Source organism: Passer domesticus, chromosome Z (assembly GCF_036417665.1).
Source record: "Passer domesticus isolate bPasDom1 chromosome Z, bPasDom1.hap1, whole genome shotgun sequence".
Classification (NCBI taxonomy): domain Eukaryota; kingdom Metazoa; phylum Chordata; class Aves; order Passeriformes; family Passeridae; genus Passer; species Passer domesticus.
In genome coordinates, this window is record NC_087512.1 from 18,620,202 (window position 1) to 18,636,736 (window position 16,535).

Consider the following 16,535-nt stretch of genomic DNA (forward strand, 5'->3'; position numbering starts at 1 on the left):
AGGACTGCTTCAGTGCAGTGTTCAGTATCTCAGTTCCTAACGTCTGCTTGTTTTTTATTCAGGAATTCATTGTTAAGATTCCACTGCTAGGCATCTTGCACTCTGATCTGACAGTGGTATAGTTCTCCCGGCAGAGCACAACAAAGATGATAATTTATCTGAAGCCCAAGTTGTGACACCCTTCTAAGAATCACTCTTCTAAGTCACATACCTATAATGAAGCTTGTTCAGTGCCCATGTGCACCTGCTGGAATCAAGTCATAGCAATGCTCCCCTGCATCTGGCTGCATATTTAGCATCCTAATCTGTCCCTGCACACTTCAGTAAGATCATATCAACCAAAATCCAAGTGCACTGAAAAGCCTGAATTACCGTAAATTGCTCTAAAAACAAACTAAGGATTACAAGAAAGCTACTGTAACAACTAGCAGGTTGAAAACCCATACACTGAACAAAAACACTCTTGTCATCTTTGTGCCATGACAGGGGCCAAGTACGTCACTGCCAGACAACACAATACAACAAATTTAAGATGTGCTCCAGTAACAGTGCTAAGAGGGAATGTCATACTCCTCTTACATGGAGGCTGATCAATGGCAGCACCTGAACAAGTGACTGGAAAAAAATCAACCAAGAGGATCCTCTGAGGAACACATGCCTATGAAGCTCTGTGTTGAAATATAAAACTTACTGTTCTCATTAATGCCTTATTTAAAATCCTGGCATCCCACAATAGTCAGCAGCTACTATCCTGCACTGTCTCCATTCCTGTTCTGTCAAAAAGGCACAGGCATAAAAAGCATTCTGACAAATTTCTTGCTTAAAAGAGGCTTGTTCCACAAACCTTGAAAAAGGCTTTTTTTCTTACTGATCTCCTGAATGTCCTGTCAAGAGTCACTTGAACATCCGACAGCCCTTAATTTTGTGTAGCAGCTGCTTTAAATCTTCTAGTTGGTGGAGGATGGTGTGGAATATTGTCTACTTTGCCTCCAAGTTATACCCCCTGCTGCATAAGCATGGGAGAGAACATCAGAAGCAAGAGAGCACACAAATTGGTGCCTAGCTGGTGAGAACTGTTACAGGAGCAGGATTCAACACTAGCTCAAACACAAATAAACTGGTTTTCAGAATTATTTCTCAACTCCGTTGCCTGACTCCAACATCTGTTCTCCAGAAACACAGCTGCAGCTAGTGTTACACACAGCGGCCCAGCTGGCAGTGATATGTTTCCTCATTCCTCATGCACTCAGGATAGAGAAAGCTTTCTGCTTCCTAAGAACGCAGTATGGATTCTGTCACTGTGACAGAGGCAGAAAAGATTCAGGGGTTGACAACGCCTGCCTTGCTTTGCTCCTCCCTTCGTTCTACATTATTTTGCCTACACTTAAGAACTTGGAACAGATCTATGTTAATACTTGACTGCAGTTTCTTCCCTTAGCTGTGCCAATGTCACACTCTCCAAAAAGCACAAGCAGAGGTGCAAGTTGCCTGACACTTGTTTCTTTTTTGCACCCAGCATCAAAAAAACTGTTCTTACGTAAGTTTTTTAAAAAAATAATCTTGCTGCACAACTTGTGAGTAGTAAAGTTGCCCCAGCCAAGATTTTAACCAGTAAACAGAACTAAGGCGCCTCAAATTTAGGGTGTGAAAATTAAAATTCCTTAAGGCAATTCCTCATTGTGCAACTACTGTTAAAAAGTTAACAGTAAAGCTTTTAAGGAGGATGCATCTGGGCATAGAGAAACTTGTAACTGGCTCTTTAATACTTATTCTCACCTCCACTTTTTAAACTTATTTTTTACTTCCCCAGTTATTCAGTTAGATCTCCAAGTATGTGGTTATTTGTGGAAGTACAAATCCCAGACAGAAATTTACAGTTTCTTAAGAAACATACAGTTAGAACTTATGATACATACTTTATAACTGGCATGTGGTTAGGCATTGAAAGTCGATGATTTGCCTTTAAACCCCCAACCAAAACTGGTAACACAATACTGTAAGTGCTTCTTACCTTTGTTACTTCCATTGGTGCCAGGAACAATATCTGTTACATTAATGTCATGAACAAAGTCTGCAAAGAAGAAAATCTCACAATCAATGTCCCATACCTGCTATTAGGTTTTCATCTGTTTACTTGACTAAAATTAAGTAAAAAAATGTTTTGGAAAATTGTATCAGAGCAACAACACAGCAGCTTTCACTCCCCGCCCAAGACCCAACTGAAAGTTTTTCTAACTACTGTAGAAGTGTTTTGAAGTAGCTCTACACTGTATTACTTTCTTCTCAGAAGCCCTGTCCATTTACAAGTTTCCAAAGACTCCCCACTCCCAGGATTCCTGTTCCACAAGCACACCTCCACTTCTCCCAGCTACTCAGTAATGCTGAACAGTAGGCCAGTGAGGAGATGCATCTTAAATCCAGCCTCTTTTGGGACAGAAAAAAAGGGCATACTAACATACTCCTAGTCCAGAAAAAGCTTCCCTTAATAATTTTCTATTATTTTCTTTTTCGGAAGAGGCTCTGTGGGACGCTTTTTCCATGCTTCTGTGGGAAACCCTGGAAAAAGGTTAAAGCCTCACTGTTGTACAGGTATCTCTAGCAGTGTTTTAGTTCCAGTACACTCCTGTGCTACTTTACTGATATACCACACCAGTTACTTCCAAGTTTCTGCAACCTCACCTTTATAAGGGTACTGGATAGCAATTTCATTATATTTATGTATGATGTGTATATATATACACAGAAAATGCTCCATCAGCTTGGAAACCAAATTAGTGTATCACTGGTTAAATTTTGCTTCTGTTGCATGTGGGCATGTTATGCACAGAAAATCAAGTGGGGCAGTTGGCTTCAGATTTTTTAAATGCAATTAACAGCAGCTTGTTTCTCATAAAGAAAGCAAATGGTCTTGTGGGAAGAAAACCGTTTCCTCTTTCTTTATTTTAATTTATGACACCCTGAATCACAAACAAGTTTCTCATACTTATTATTACTAGTTCAGAATATAAAAAAAATCAGAATATTTAACTAAAATCACAATTTTTTGTTCTTAATTTTAAAAAAAGTACCTAGTCAGAAGCTATTAAAAATAATAGCTTCTACTGAATTAAAGCACTTTCAAATTTGTTATAGATGTCAACTTGTGTTTCTTCTGTACTTAAAAAGCAGTTTAGGACTAGCAATTTCATTTGTGGATCTTGTTTTTCCCATAAAACAGAAAATGAACAAGATCATGCAACACCATGTTAAAGACATCATATTGCACTCAGCACAAGACAGATATTGCACAATTATTGCATTGTATCCTACAGATTTCTAGACCATCTTCCTGCAGAAAATCAATATTCTCCCACCTAAACTGTATGTGCAGATGTTTTAAGAAGTCATCTGAATGTATTAAACAAAATATAAGCTGCTGCTGAATACTTAGGAGTATTTACTGAATTCCTGCTTAGAATACTTAGAAACATGTGGCTGGAAGATGCCACTGTGTCAAACCTACATCCTATTATGCATTTTATTACCTAGTAATTACCTAAAATAAAAGTTAGGACAAGTAGCCAGTGATTGTTAGACTGCACAACTTAATTAAAAACTCCAAACAAATGTAGATAAGGGATAAAGTAACATGCCAGTCCAATGGAAAAGCAGGACTTTTTCCTAGAAAATAAGATCTTTTCACCATTTTAAATTTTATTTATGCCATTTATAATAATAATGCCATTTATTAGAACTGGCATTATTTAATTTAGAATAACTTAAGATTAAAGTGTGAAACGTTTTAAAAAAAACCCTAAAGCCTAAAATGAAATGTCTGTAACAACATATAAATTAGGTCAGCTATACAATTCATCACTCTTTAACCAATATAGTAAAATACGTCCTATAGGGATAGTGGAAATTCTAATTAAAAACTGTTTAACAGGCTTAACCGTCTGTGCTGTTATTTGTCTCAGAGATAATCCTCAAAACAGAGTATTTTAAATCTTAGTCAACCTACTCAATGACTCAGATTTTCAAAGCTCTCAATTCCATCACCAATTCCCACAATTCTACACTGATTACACGCACAAATGCTCGTGTGCCTGAGCAAGTACCAGGAATAAAAACCCAATGTGTTTTATTTTGTAGCAATGCCACACTAAGAATCATTTTTACTTCAGTAGAGTTCATTGCTTCCTAGTGGACGCTTGCAAAAACTTCCTATATTGCAGTATTTTAAGTGTGTTTGTTGAATTTTATAATGAAACTGTGTTTTTTTCATTATCCTGAATAATTTCAACAGTCTAGCCTGTTACATGGCTGTTCAAATACATACACCCATACAAACAAAAGGGGAGTGAAAATACAGTGGAAACAAGCAGACAGGTTTAGGTTGTTTAAACTATACAAACAAAACCACGCTTTGAGAGAGAAATGGAAAAAGTGGCTTTGACAGAGGACTTTGCCTGTAACACCACACATAGTTACTTATTCTCAATTGATTTTTTACACAATGTAGCAGAAAAATCAAGATTACGTAAAATGGACAATCCTTTTTCAGTACAAGGCAGTCTTGACTTTTACAAAGGATTGCTGTAAAACTTAAACAAAAATGTATACTTACTGTATATAAATTTCCCTGTGTTGAACAGAAAGTTGGACATAAGTACCCAATAAACAACCATGGCTCCAACAAGTGATACCATAGAAAATAAGAGGCTTGACCATTGACCAAAGGATCCAAAGTAATACTTGCAAACATCTGGGAATTCCCAGTTTGAGGTATCAGTTAAAGCTGAAAAAGACACAAAACCCAAAAATGTATCTAAACAAAATATTACATTAGAAACAGTAGAACTATTCAGGACAAAATGTGGGAGTTTTTAAGAATATTCTGACACACATTCACGGTGCTTTTAGGGACAAATAAAATTGCAAGTAACTTTAAAATACAGCACTCATTAAGTTTTTGAATGAAGAAGCCTGAAGTAGACATTTTAATTGTGGCTGTAATACTACTTTTGAATACTTTCAGAAGCACTGAAATAAGACATGGCAAAAATGCCACCATGCATTTACAGCTCAAGCCTTTTGCAGAAGTTATGGCAAAGTAGGCCAGACTATGAACTATTCCTCAACCTATTCCTCTGCTCTGAAATTAGCTCAGTCACAAACTGACAAAGGTCTTAATGGCCTTTATTTGAGCAAGTGAGATGTTAGTTTATGCACAAAAGCACCAACCAAAGAAGAGCCCCAAGGTGAGTTTTGAACAATAAAAGTACATTCTAATTAGAGCCACTGTCAGTGACTGCTTCAGCTGCTGACAGTACTTAGAGGGCTTTCAACACAGAATACACACAAATATTAGGGTAATACAGGCACACAACACAAGGGGATGCAGCTACAGTCCATGCTGCTCCACTGTGCAAGCTGATCAAATGCGTAGAGAACTGGACAGTGCTTATAGAGGAAAGATACCTCTAACTTCCAAAGTCCCCAAAAACTTAGTAAGTGAACATCTGAAACCCTGCTTGAGAAGAGATTGTGTTTGGCTATAATACTTAGGTCCCAAGAAACTGAAGGAATATCTAATAAGGGAAGACAGTCATTTAGCACACAGAGCTTAGACACAGACTACAAAAATAGAGATATTCATAGAACAGCCTTTATTTACAGGTCAGGTCTAACATATAGTAAAGACACATACAAACAGAATCTAATACATATTGGTATTTCACACTTAAAGTATTTGCATGATGCAGCTTTGGATTTCTTACGTATCATTTGCCGTGATTTCACAACTCTGTAACAGCAATAAAGAGTCAAAATGCCCATCAGTAAGATGAGAACAATTCCAGAAGTGAAGCCTGCCTGTTAAGAGGGAGAAATACAGTTCATTTGATTTATGAATATACTACAAAACGAAGAATAAGCCAGGTTCCCAAAAACATTTTCAGATGCATATATTCTTCATAGTTTACCTGTTTTATTCCCCATGGGATACTTAATATGGATGTACCCATCATGGTATTCCATATCATAAATCTAGGAAGAAAAGATCCAGTGAATATTTTAAGAACCATTCTTATTTCACATGCTTGTCTTAGTTAACAACAGTTATGCTATTAATACAGAACATTCAGTAATCATGCATTTTATGGCTATTATATGGCAAGGTGTTTAACATACATTGTCACTAGACTGGAGTTTTTACCATAGCCATCTGTGCAACTGTCAACTTTAAAAGCAGTTCCTAATGGACTGTACACGTAGATTTCATCAGGAGCTGGGAGGACATGATCAGGAGCAATCTAACAAATGGATAAAAAACCAACTTGTATTAGTAACGTCAATGTAACTAAATGTCCCAAACACATCAAGTCAACTATTGTAAGTCACAGGAAATTACATTTAAAAAAAAAAGAAAAAAAGAAAGACAAGGTTGTACTATGGTAATTCTCTTCCTGGACGGAAAAGCCCAACAAACAGTTGACATAATTCCTAGCTAGATAGGTAGAAAAATGCATTTTTCTTCTGCAAAATGTGTGTAAATACACTATGAACAGATCATGCTAGCTCAACAGATCAGTTACTGCAGCTGACCACTGCTTTAATCTTATAGGCAGGAGAAAACTGGGCAGCCTGGATCACTGTTATAAAATTAATGCGGTTTGTATATTTTCTTTTAACGGTGAAGGCATTGCACAAGAAGTAAATAACAACTTGTGATAAAACAAAACCTTTTGAAGGCACTCAGCTACTGCATACTTGATTCAAAGCAAGCTGCAGAACAATTCTCCCCCAAACATTATTTCTGCTGCTTATATAAATCAAGGCTGTGTAAGACCCAACATGTCAGAGGCCACCCAGTTAATGAGGTTGTCTTTGCCTTACCAATGCCCTGTCTGCAGGGGATGTGAGCCTGCTGTAGTAATGAATCCGCTTATTCATTGCTGAAGCTTCATCAGTGACTCTTTGCATGTCATCATTCACACTGACTATGTTTGTGGGCTCCACGTGAAATGGTCTAAAGGAGGAGAAGAAAAGGGAAGGAAGGAAAACCCTTAAAATCATGGAATACAAGATACAACTCAGAGAACAACTCAGCAATACTCAGGATGGTTTTGTCATTCATTGACACAAGGCAAATGAAAAGATATCCATCAATGCCATTGAGGGAAGCTGCCATCTGTGAAAGAACTGTGAGTTTATATCCACATTAAAATGGCCTCCAGCCCAGATTCTGTGGAGCAACTTAACATCAGACCTAATATCCTGCTGTTAGTTTTCAACAATGAATCACACACAGAAATACATGTTAATGAGCTTGGGCAAGCTTATTAGTGCTTATAACTGGTGTTCCCAGAACTAGCGATGAGGAACAAGAGGTAGAAAGAGAAAGCATGAGAATGAAGAAGCAGAAAGCAGAGAAAGAGGAATGAGTGGTGGCAGTGATGACCATATATGAAAAGATTAGGAACTACTAATCTAGCTGAAAACACCGTATGGAATTGTGTTTAGTGGGGAAGGAACCAGGCCCAAATAAGTCCATGTGCTCATATATATTTTTAAGTCAAGGCAACAAGGAATGGACTATGCCTCCCTTTCCTCTACTGCACCTGAGTTAGACTGCAGGCACGGTCATGGCTGCTGAAGGAGAAAACAGGAACACCACATGCCCCTCATGTTCTCTGCACACACAGAGGCACAGAGCAAGCACAGTGAAAGCTGCTCCTAAAGTTACACCACTATATACCTTCATGCAAGGAGGACTACCAGAGAAATGTGCCTAAATCATGATATTGCTCAGATTTTTTTTCTAACTCAAGTATAATTTACTTCCATATTATGCTCTTGCCTAAAAACAACATCGAGTCCTAGCATTGAGAGGCTAATTTCTCAAAGAAGACACAGGACACTGCCCTAAGCTTTTATACATCAGCTTTTTTTTTCCTTTCAGCAGTAATTTAATTTGTAAAACTACCACAACGGCTTTCTGATCTTCCTCTTCCAGGCTGATCTTTAAACCACTCAAAAGCCCAGAGAAGCAGAGATCACAACAAGCTTCCAACTACTAACAACAGAAATTAGGTCAGCAATACAGCCATGACATTTATTCTGTAATGTGAGCAAAATCTATTTGAATTTACTGTTTTTCAATACCCATTTCTGTTTCACACTACAATGGAATTTGGGTAACGTCTCCAACCCCAGCTCTCAATAGCATCCATAAAGAAGTTTCCATTCTTTTTCCCAATGAATCATTTACGCATTTGTACTATGACACCACATGTTATCTGTAAGGAAGATAAGAAATACAGTTCTGAAGTTCTTTGCTCTGTCTTTGTAAGAGAGAAAGATAGACTCCTATTCCTGTGTGCTTGAGGGGAGACAATAGATGGGAGTATCTATGAAAGTAAGAAAACCTGACTCACAAGAGGGGAAAATAGATAATACAAACTTCCATCTCCACATATTAATTCTTTCTTTTATCTTAAACTTAATTAATTCTTACATATTCCTTCACTATGGAAAAAAATGGCTTACATTTGCTAAGTTGTCTCCTACTTACTAAAATGAAAATTAACACTTTTAAATTTTTAAAACATTCTCAATTGACTCTTCTTCCTATGATTACGACATAATGGGGGAAATATATGTTTTATGTGTGCACTTTTGCGGTGTCCTTATAAACAATTTAGAATGATATCTCAATTTAACATAAATAAATTTTAAGCAATAGCTTTACTACTCAAAACACAGGCACATGGGGCTAACTGACTCCACATGTAGGTAATATACAAAAATACTCATGGATTTTCAGTTCCAAAAGACTTTACTCATTTTAGCTTAAAATTTATTAGGTTGAACAAATCATTGGACGCAGCTAAAAAATATTTCATTAGAAGACCTGTAAAATAAAGACTGCAGTCTTGAAAACAGGAAAAGTAACTTGTATAAACTTGTTTAAATGCTGCCCCACCACCAGTCAGCTCTTTGCTATTTTCTTTTTGGATTGCTGACATGCACTATATTTAGAACACTTATGTGTTTTGCTAATTATACAGCAACTGCATAGTGTGAAGACCTTCCTCTCTTTCCTCATCTCCATTTAATATCATCAGGACATCCTAATGAACTTCCACTGCAACTGTGGAAAGGTTACAGTGAGACAAAGTCCACATTTTGGTTAAAAGTGAGTAGGCAGATCTGTGACAAAGATTTCTTTCAAAATAGTGTTCAACAATTCCTAGCATGGATGTCAAAGAAAATTCTTCCATAGTGAAAGACAGTCAGAGATTATTTTCTAAAGCAATGCAAGTGAAATCCAAGGATGATTTTAAACTTGAAGTAACAGAAAACATGCATACAACATCCTATTTTGTGGGGAAAGCAGTGTTGTCAATGACCAAACAAATATAAAGAGAAAAAATTATGTATAGTAAAAACCTATCTGTAGGTAAGAAATTGTTTTCAGAAAGACATTTCATCTTCTTCAGCATAATGAACAGAATCTGGATTAAACAAACAATTTATGGTCTAACACAAAACAAAAGGGTATGATCCAGAATCTAATCTATGGGTGAGGAAAAGAAAAGAAAATTAAACAATCCCTATGAAATTGTATGTACCTATTGCTTCTGCTTCCTGACTCCAGAGTAATGTGTATGTTTATTGTTGCCAGTACTTGGGCTACTTCCCCTCTTGATCCCTGCTACTATGCACCTGTTGAGAATGAAAATTATGTAACGCACCGCTTAATTTCATTTCTTCCAGGGTACAACTGCACCACGAGCCCCGCTGAGCATGTGACTGCTAAAACATACTGACCACCAATCAATTTTATGTCATTTGCACATCTTTTTGGAAACATCAACCTGACTTAACTGCGTGAGCAGGCTGGGAGGCCTGCTACTTACCTACCCTGACCTTCACTAGGAGAGGGAAGCATCCTGTTCACGATCAAGGTCAAGGTATTGCTCCCAGCAAAGACCGAGATTTTCAAAGCCCAAAGCAGGCAGGATATAATTGGGGATATATTTTGAAAAACTCTGTTTAGGGACCTTACCTCTAGCAGGCAAGCACTAGCAAGTATTAGCAAGCACATGCAAGTACTAGCAGGTACAACCCTGCTTATTTTTTGCTTATTAAAAAATCTGATTTATGCATGCAATTATATCCTATCTCTCACGTGGCAAAATGCTTATGAAAAGAATGGACAATGAAAAGTTGGATAATGTGATCAGGGGGAACGGGAGAGATTACATGGCTGTGATTAGTATATGAAACAATGCAGACAATTTCCATGCACTGAGATTAACCATAACAGCCCTTGAATTTCATATACACTGAAAGACACAATTACAGACAGAAAAACACTGTTTCAGCAGCTGGCCAGAAAAACAGCTCTCTTTTATCAGGGCAAACACACCAGTAAAACAGAGCTGTTTTCCACAGGACCATGAAAATGGACAACTTGCAGGACCTCATGCAGGAGGTCCACATCTTCCATACATTACACCCGGCAGGTGTATTTTTCAGAAACCATTCCCAGAAAATGCACAGTTGCATTCATCTTTTCTTGCTCACACAAAGGGACAGTTAATAATTTGCTACAGATGGTCCAAAAAGAAAGAAGAGTGCTTCTGTCAAAACTTCCTCACATTTTTAACTTCAGTAGCAATTTTGCAAGCAAAGAAAATAAAAAGAGTGGCTCATGATTAACACTGTTCCCTTGTGATAAGCAAAGTTCAGGCGCTGGACTTGGAGGGCTAGACAGAACAGCATAACAAGAACACTAGTCAACTATGTAAAATTTGGTATAAGGGTGCTACATTCATCTTATGTAATTATCAGCAATGTACTACATGTTGTAGGGCAATGAAAGAGTAAGACTAACACATACCTCAAGAACTTTCAGACTAAATAATACTGCTTTTCAAGTACCTTTGCTGAAGTATTTTTAAACATCAGACAACTGGTTCTTGAGATATGATCAAAAACATGGCAAGTATTCAGCTATTACAGTATAATAGTTTTTTTTGTACTATTATGTCTTTCAGCTCTATAGGACAGTATAAATGACTTTAGACAAGCTCTTAATTTTTAAACAAATATGAAAAACCTTCTTTACAGAATGCTTTACTATTTCTTTCCTCCAAACACACCACAAGGAGCCACTTTAGCTTACTGCAGAGACTTCTTTGACACCCCACATCAAATCATTTACTTTTTAGGGATATGATAGGATTGTTACAGAGAAATAAAGCTATGAAATTCCTATAGCTTTATTGCCTTACTGAGTTTAAAAATTATTACAGGAATGCTGCAAATGGCACAAGACAAATCAGTAAAACTGATTCACTGCATTGGAAATTAAGGAAAGGAGAAGTAATAAGAATAGGTATTTCATAATTGGCAACTACATATCTGGATAGGAACACCAGGCACTGGAACAGGCTCTCTAGGGAACTGGCCATGGTACCTAGCCTGTCAGAGTTCAAGAAGCATTTGGACAACCGTCTCCGGTACATGATCTGGTTCTTGGGTATGTCCTGTGAAAGGCCAGGAGCTGGATATGAGGATGCCTGTGGTCCTGTTTCAACTCAGGATCCTCTCTGATTACAGATATCAGTGTGCTTCTCTTTAAGAAAATCTGTATCAAAGAATTCCACAAGTGACTTGATTTTACTTTCTAAGCTGTCTGAATTTACTGAAATTTACTGTGTGAATTTACATACTTTACAGCGTGCTTACAGTTATTTTGTAAGATCTTCATTCTCTTCGCAATACACTTAACTTGCATTTTTCTGCATTTATATCACCATTACAGTAATTACAGCATGATCACACAAGTTTCTTAAAATGTTGGATGAAGAACTAAAATAACCTTTTTGAAGCATAACGTCATTGCTTGCACATTTTAACAAATTAGGAATCACAAGCTTTACCACACTACACTTCAATCACTACTCCCCTTCCCTGTAAAAGACAAAAGCTATTTTACTCATCACGTATCAAGAAATATGAAGGTTCTTAATTAAGGTCACAATTCTCTCCAGTTAGTAAGAACCAATACTAGGAATTCACAGAAATGTTGGCAAAATAGAAAACTAGCGAAAAATAGGGAAAGCAAGCAATGGTATAAAATGATCACGTTGGTGTGGAGTGGTAAAGGCATAATGAAGGCAGAAAGGATAGATTTGCACAGGTTGCAGACCTTCTCCTAAATTAAAAGAACTTCGAAAATAAAGGGAATCAACCACTTTTGCATTAAAAAGGCTTCTCTGACTGCCATCTACAGACACCGTTTAATTTACAGCTGTTTAATTTCACTTACTGATGCCTCTTACATTCTGGGAACCTGTGGGACTTCAAAAAGAGTAGGAAAAAAGCTGGAAGGCTTGATCCCTCTTTAGCAGGAGGCATTGTCAAGTTTTTTGATATGCAAAAGAACCAGCACAAACATCAACTACTTCTTTGAAGGTTCAGGTATTCCTGACTGACAATTGCAGTATCTATTGACATTGAAACGCAGCTTGAAGAAAACAAGAAACGTCCTCTTTTCCACATAATAATCATCAATAAGCCAATACAGGAATGATATTCTAGATTTTAAAGGGAGCTACAAAATGGGAAAAATACACCGAATACAGTGAAGAGAGAAGAGCAATAACATTCTCTTTAAAGGGATTAAAAGTGGCTTTATATATCCCTCAAATTAGCAAAACAATACTACACAAAGTAATTTACAACTCTTAAAAACCAATCAGCTTATTGTTCTTATGTAAACACTGAAAAGCATGCCTTTCAAAAATCCCAAATCCTCCAAGCTGTTAAGAAAACCAGATAACGATGCAAATTCCTCAAACGTCAAACAATCCAAACAAAAGTACAGAACAGCACTAAGACAGACAAACAGTAATTACCACAAATCACACACAACACATGAAGAGCTATCTCAATCAAAGCAAAGCTACCAAGCATTCACCTGGGACACAGTTTCTGAATACCAAGTTGAAAAACAGGAACAAAGGGCAAAAACACACTGCATCGTACTACTGCATTTTCACTGTTGGATACTTTAATGCAGAGCAATTCTCCTTCCCAGGAGCCAGTATTCCCTGAAGGTTTAATGAAGAAGCCCTGTCCACTTGCTCTGACCACGACTGACAGACTCCAATGGCCTCTTCTTCCTTATTTCTTCTTTTAAAGTGTGGGGGCTGCCTATTCTAATACAGAAGTGGAGTTCAAGCTTGTCTGACTCCTCTATTTCCAGGCCTTTTTCTGATATCCCAGGCCTTTTTCTGATATCCCAGGCCTCCTGCCCTTCATCCTTGTGCCTCTGCATACCTGGAAGGCAAAAAGGCTAGGTCGTGGAAAATGGGAGAAAGAATTCAAGACAGGGCAATAAGGACATTTAGGCAGATCTGCAGAACTAGAGGCCGTGAATGTGGGCACACAATCCAAGTACACAATTCTGCTTTTAGTAAGGGAACCAAATGCCACAGGCTCTGTGACCTTTAATGATGTGAGTCTCCAGATCCAAGTACACACTTCTGCTTTCAGTGAGGGAATCAAATGCCACATGCTATGATCTTTTATGAAGTCGAGTCGCCAGACTTGAGAAATCACAGGGTAAAAACCCAACTATACAATATGGAAACAATATCCAACCTCACTTAGAAAAGTGAGTCTTAGCATTTAGGTGATTCAAAAAACCTCTCTTATTGCTACTGCATCAACACAACACCTGAAACTCACTGCTCCTCAAGCAGAACACATACTTCCTCCAAAGCAAGTGGCTCCCGAAAATCATACCTACAAATTAGCAGTCTTGAAGGGATCAGATACTCCACAAAAAGAGGAAGATTTCATTTACATTCATTCACAGTTGCCTTTGCTATCTGCAAGTACTCTACCACTTCCTAGCCTTTATAAACTCAATTCAGTATGCTTCTAGACCTGTGCTCCCTGTGTTCCCCTGGATTCACATAGACCCTTATCCTCCTTCCTTTACTTGCAGAGAAGAGGATGTACCTAGGCTCTCACAGCTTTCCAAAGCTGGAGGCTGATAGCATCAAAGCACTATGTTCAAGAACTTTTTTCTTGCTTGAAGCAGCCACTGTCAACAGGATTTTCTATGCAACAGTGCCATCTTCAGTTCTTCTAGGAAAACTGCTTTACTGAAATATGATGGATGCAAATAGGAAAAAATCAACCATTAATTGGTCCAAGAGGTGCTACAGTGCTACACCTTCATCTAAAAATGGAAAGCTGATGCCTTCAGCTAGTATTAGGAGGGCAGGTCCCACTCTGATCTCAGTTTTGGTTCCACAACCAGCCCTCAAAAATATTAACTGCAGCAGAGGAAGTCTCTCATTCCAAACCCCTTTGCTAAACTCTTAAGAAAACATGTAAAATAACAACTTAGCTACAGTTATTATTTTTGAAGGCACAGTAATAAGGCTGGACTGTCGAATTTTTCACATTTGCTCACTCCCAGAAAGCACTACACTGTTTTTCTAAAAAGGCAGTAAAGGTCACTCAGCTCACTTAGTACTACCAAATAATGTATTTTTCCAGCATCACCTGCAGAATGCATACAGCACCATCTACACATACTGATAGGAACATCAGGCAAACTTGCTTGCATAGCCTCAACATTTCAGTTAGCTGTTCTAAATAAAAAAAAAAATCATGCTCCACTATACACAAACGCTGTTCAATGTTTGAAGAGCACTTTAAAAGCCTCATGATGAGTTCCTAACAGAGAACTCTCTCTGAAATGATGGCAATAGAAAAAACATATCCTTATAAACAAAACATAGTAAAAAAATCTGTTCCTGGTGCTTGGAAATATAATACTATCATATAGTGACAAAGTAGGAACTGTTTGTACTGTACAGAGATCCTGGTTTCCAAATTTTAATCTTCTGTTTCTGTAGGATTCTGTTGCCAAAAGCAAAGATTAAACACTCTTTGCCTCACAATAATTCTGTAGGTTCATCTTTCCTTTCATACCTTTTGCACTTATAGTCTTCTGGATTAAACTGTATATTCATGATTCCATAATTGCTTTCATCACCTCCCACAGGAACCAAGATAGGTTTGATATCCTCTTCCATATTTGGTGAATATGTCTCCTTTCAGATTCTGTCAATTACTCTAGCCTGAAAAAAAGGAAAAAAAATAAATAAGTCCACTGAGTTAAGCAAAACTATGTCCCTCCTATGAATTTAACACTAGTGGAGTCCCACGGTTTCACAAGTTCCTGGGCTGAAAAGCAACAGTAAATAACTTCAAGATGCCACTTGAGAATTCTCGTTCCATAACGCAAACATCATGATGCATGTATGGTGGGGACAGTATTTTTTTAAAACACGCTATCCAGCCCTTAATCTCTTTCAGCACCACAACAAGGCAGTATGAATTAAATATAAATTTCTAAAGGAGCTGTATTTCTAATGTGTAATGGTACTGCTGAGAACAATCTATCAGTTATAAGAGCCTACTGTTTCACTAAATTACTTCGAACTTTGCAGCAGACACATATGCAGTTTATTCCAGTTCCAGTACATTTCCCATAATAAGGATCAGATCATTGCAGTCTACTGTGCCCAGGTCTTTTGAACAAAAGGTAATAAATGGTTTAATAATGCATTAATAACAACTGTTATATGCATTTAAACCACTCCTGGAGAAAAAATGGGGAACAAATAACTTTTAAACTAATGGATTTCTACTCAGATTGAATTAGAGGCCTCACACGGAACTTTCTGTGGTCTTGTGTGCAGCTGAACAAACAATGGCTTAACAGCTTTCATTTCTGCTATCTCCTGAAGAATTCCTCAGGCAGGACTCCTTCAAACAAAAATGTCAGAAGCCAGGACACTTTCAAACAGCAATGATAGAAGTATCTGTTCTTCCATCATTTCAGAATGCTTTAAAATGTTAGGCTGATGGAAAGACAGATGACAACCAGAACTGGCACAAGGCAAGGAAGGGTAGTGCTGGCTGTTTGAAACCTGGAATGGCAATGGAAGAAGACAGAAAGAATAAGGTGTGTATGATCTTTCTGCATCCTCACAGAAATACACCATAAAGGCCCAATCACACCAACCCAAGTTAAGCAGACACAGTTTTATCCCTTCCTAGATGCATACTGTCAATCCTCTTCCATTAGCTTATCCTGCTAATACCCCTGGCAAAAAATCAAAACAAAACAAAAAGGATCTGAAGGAGAGGATGAAAAATTAAAGTTATTGCTTTTCAACTACATCTACTCTCCTGGATTGAAAAACTGCTGAAAGATGCACAGCAAAACACTGATGGACAACGTGGCAGGAATTGCAGAAGCATTAAGACCGGCTCAACTGGCCAAGGAAGTACTTTTTAGAAGACAAAGGTAATAGCTCTCTGTTCTCAAGGGGAGAGGATCAGTAAAGGACCCAGTTTATGAAAATTGTACTGGAAGTCCAAGTCCTGCTTTGACAGCTCAACCGCATTTATGCGATCCCATTCTGAACTGGACAAGGAAGACTGACACGGAT

General features: G+C 37.7%; 1 protein-coding gene across 8 annotated transcripts in view; it reads right to left on the reverse strand.

Annotated features, from left to right (window-relative positions):
* The window catches only part of SLC38A9 (solute carrier family 38 member 9), a 48,461-nt gene that overhangs the window by 24,733 nt on the left and 7,193 nt on the right, over positions 1-16,535 (reverse strand). For 6 of the 8 annotated variants that reach the window (XM_064402777.1, XM_064402776.1, XM_064402781.1 and 3 more), the window contains 7 exons: positions 15,007-15,155; positions 6,877-7,009; positions 6,172-6,293; positions 5,964-6,027; positions 5,760-5,853; positions 4,607-4,777; positions 2,012-2,071 (listed from right to left, as the gene is read on the reverse strand). In XM_064402777.1, coding sequence (XP_064258847.1) covers positions 2,012-2,071; positions 4,607-4,777; positions 5,760-5,853; positions 5,964-6,027; positions 6,172-6,293; positions 6,877-7,009; positions 15,007-15,110 — 748 coding nt within the window. In that variant the 5' untranslated portion in view covers positions 15,111-15,155. Of the gene's footprint in view, positions 1-2,011; positions 2,072-4,606; positions 4,778-5,759; positions 5,854-5,963; positions 6,028-6,171; positions 6,294-6,876; positions 7,010-9,614; positions 9,709-15,006; positions 15,156-16,535 lie in introns of those variants that run through there. The other 2 variants (XM_064402780.1, XM_064402782.1) reach the window with 2 other exon arrangements.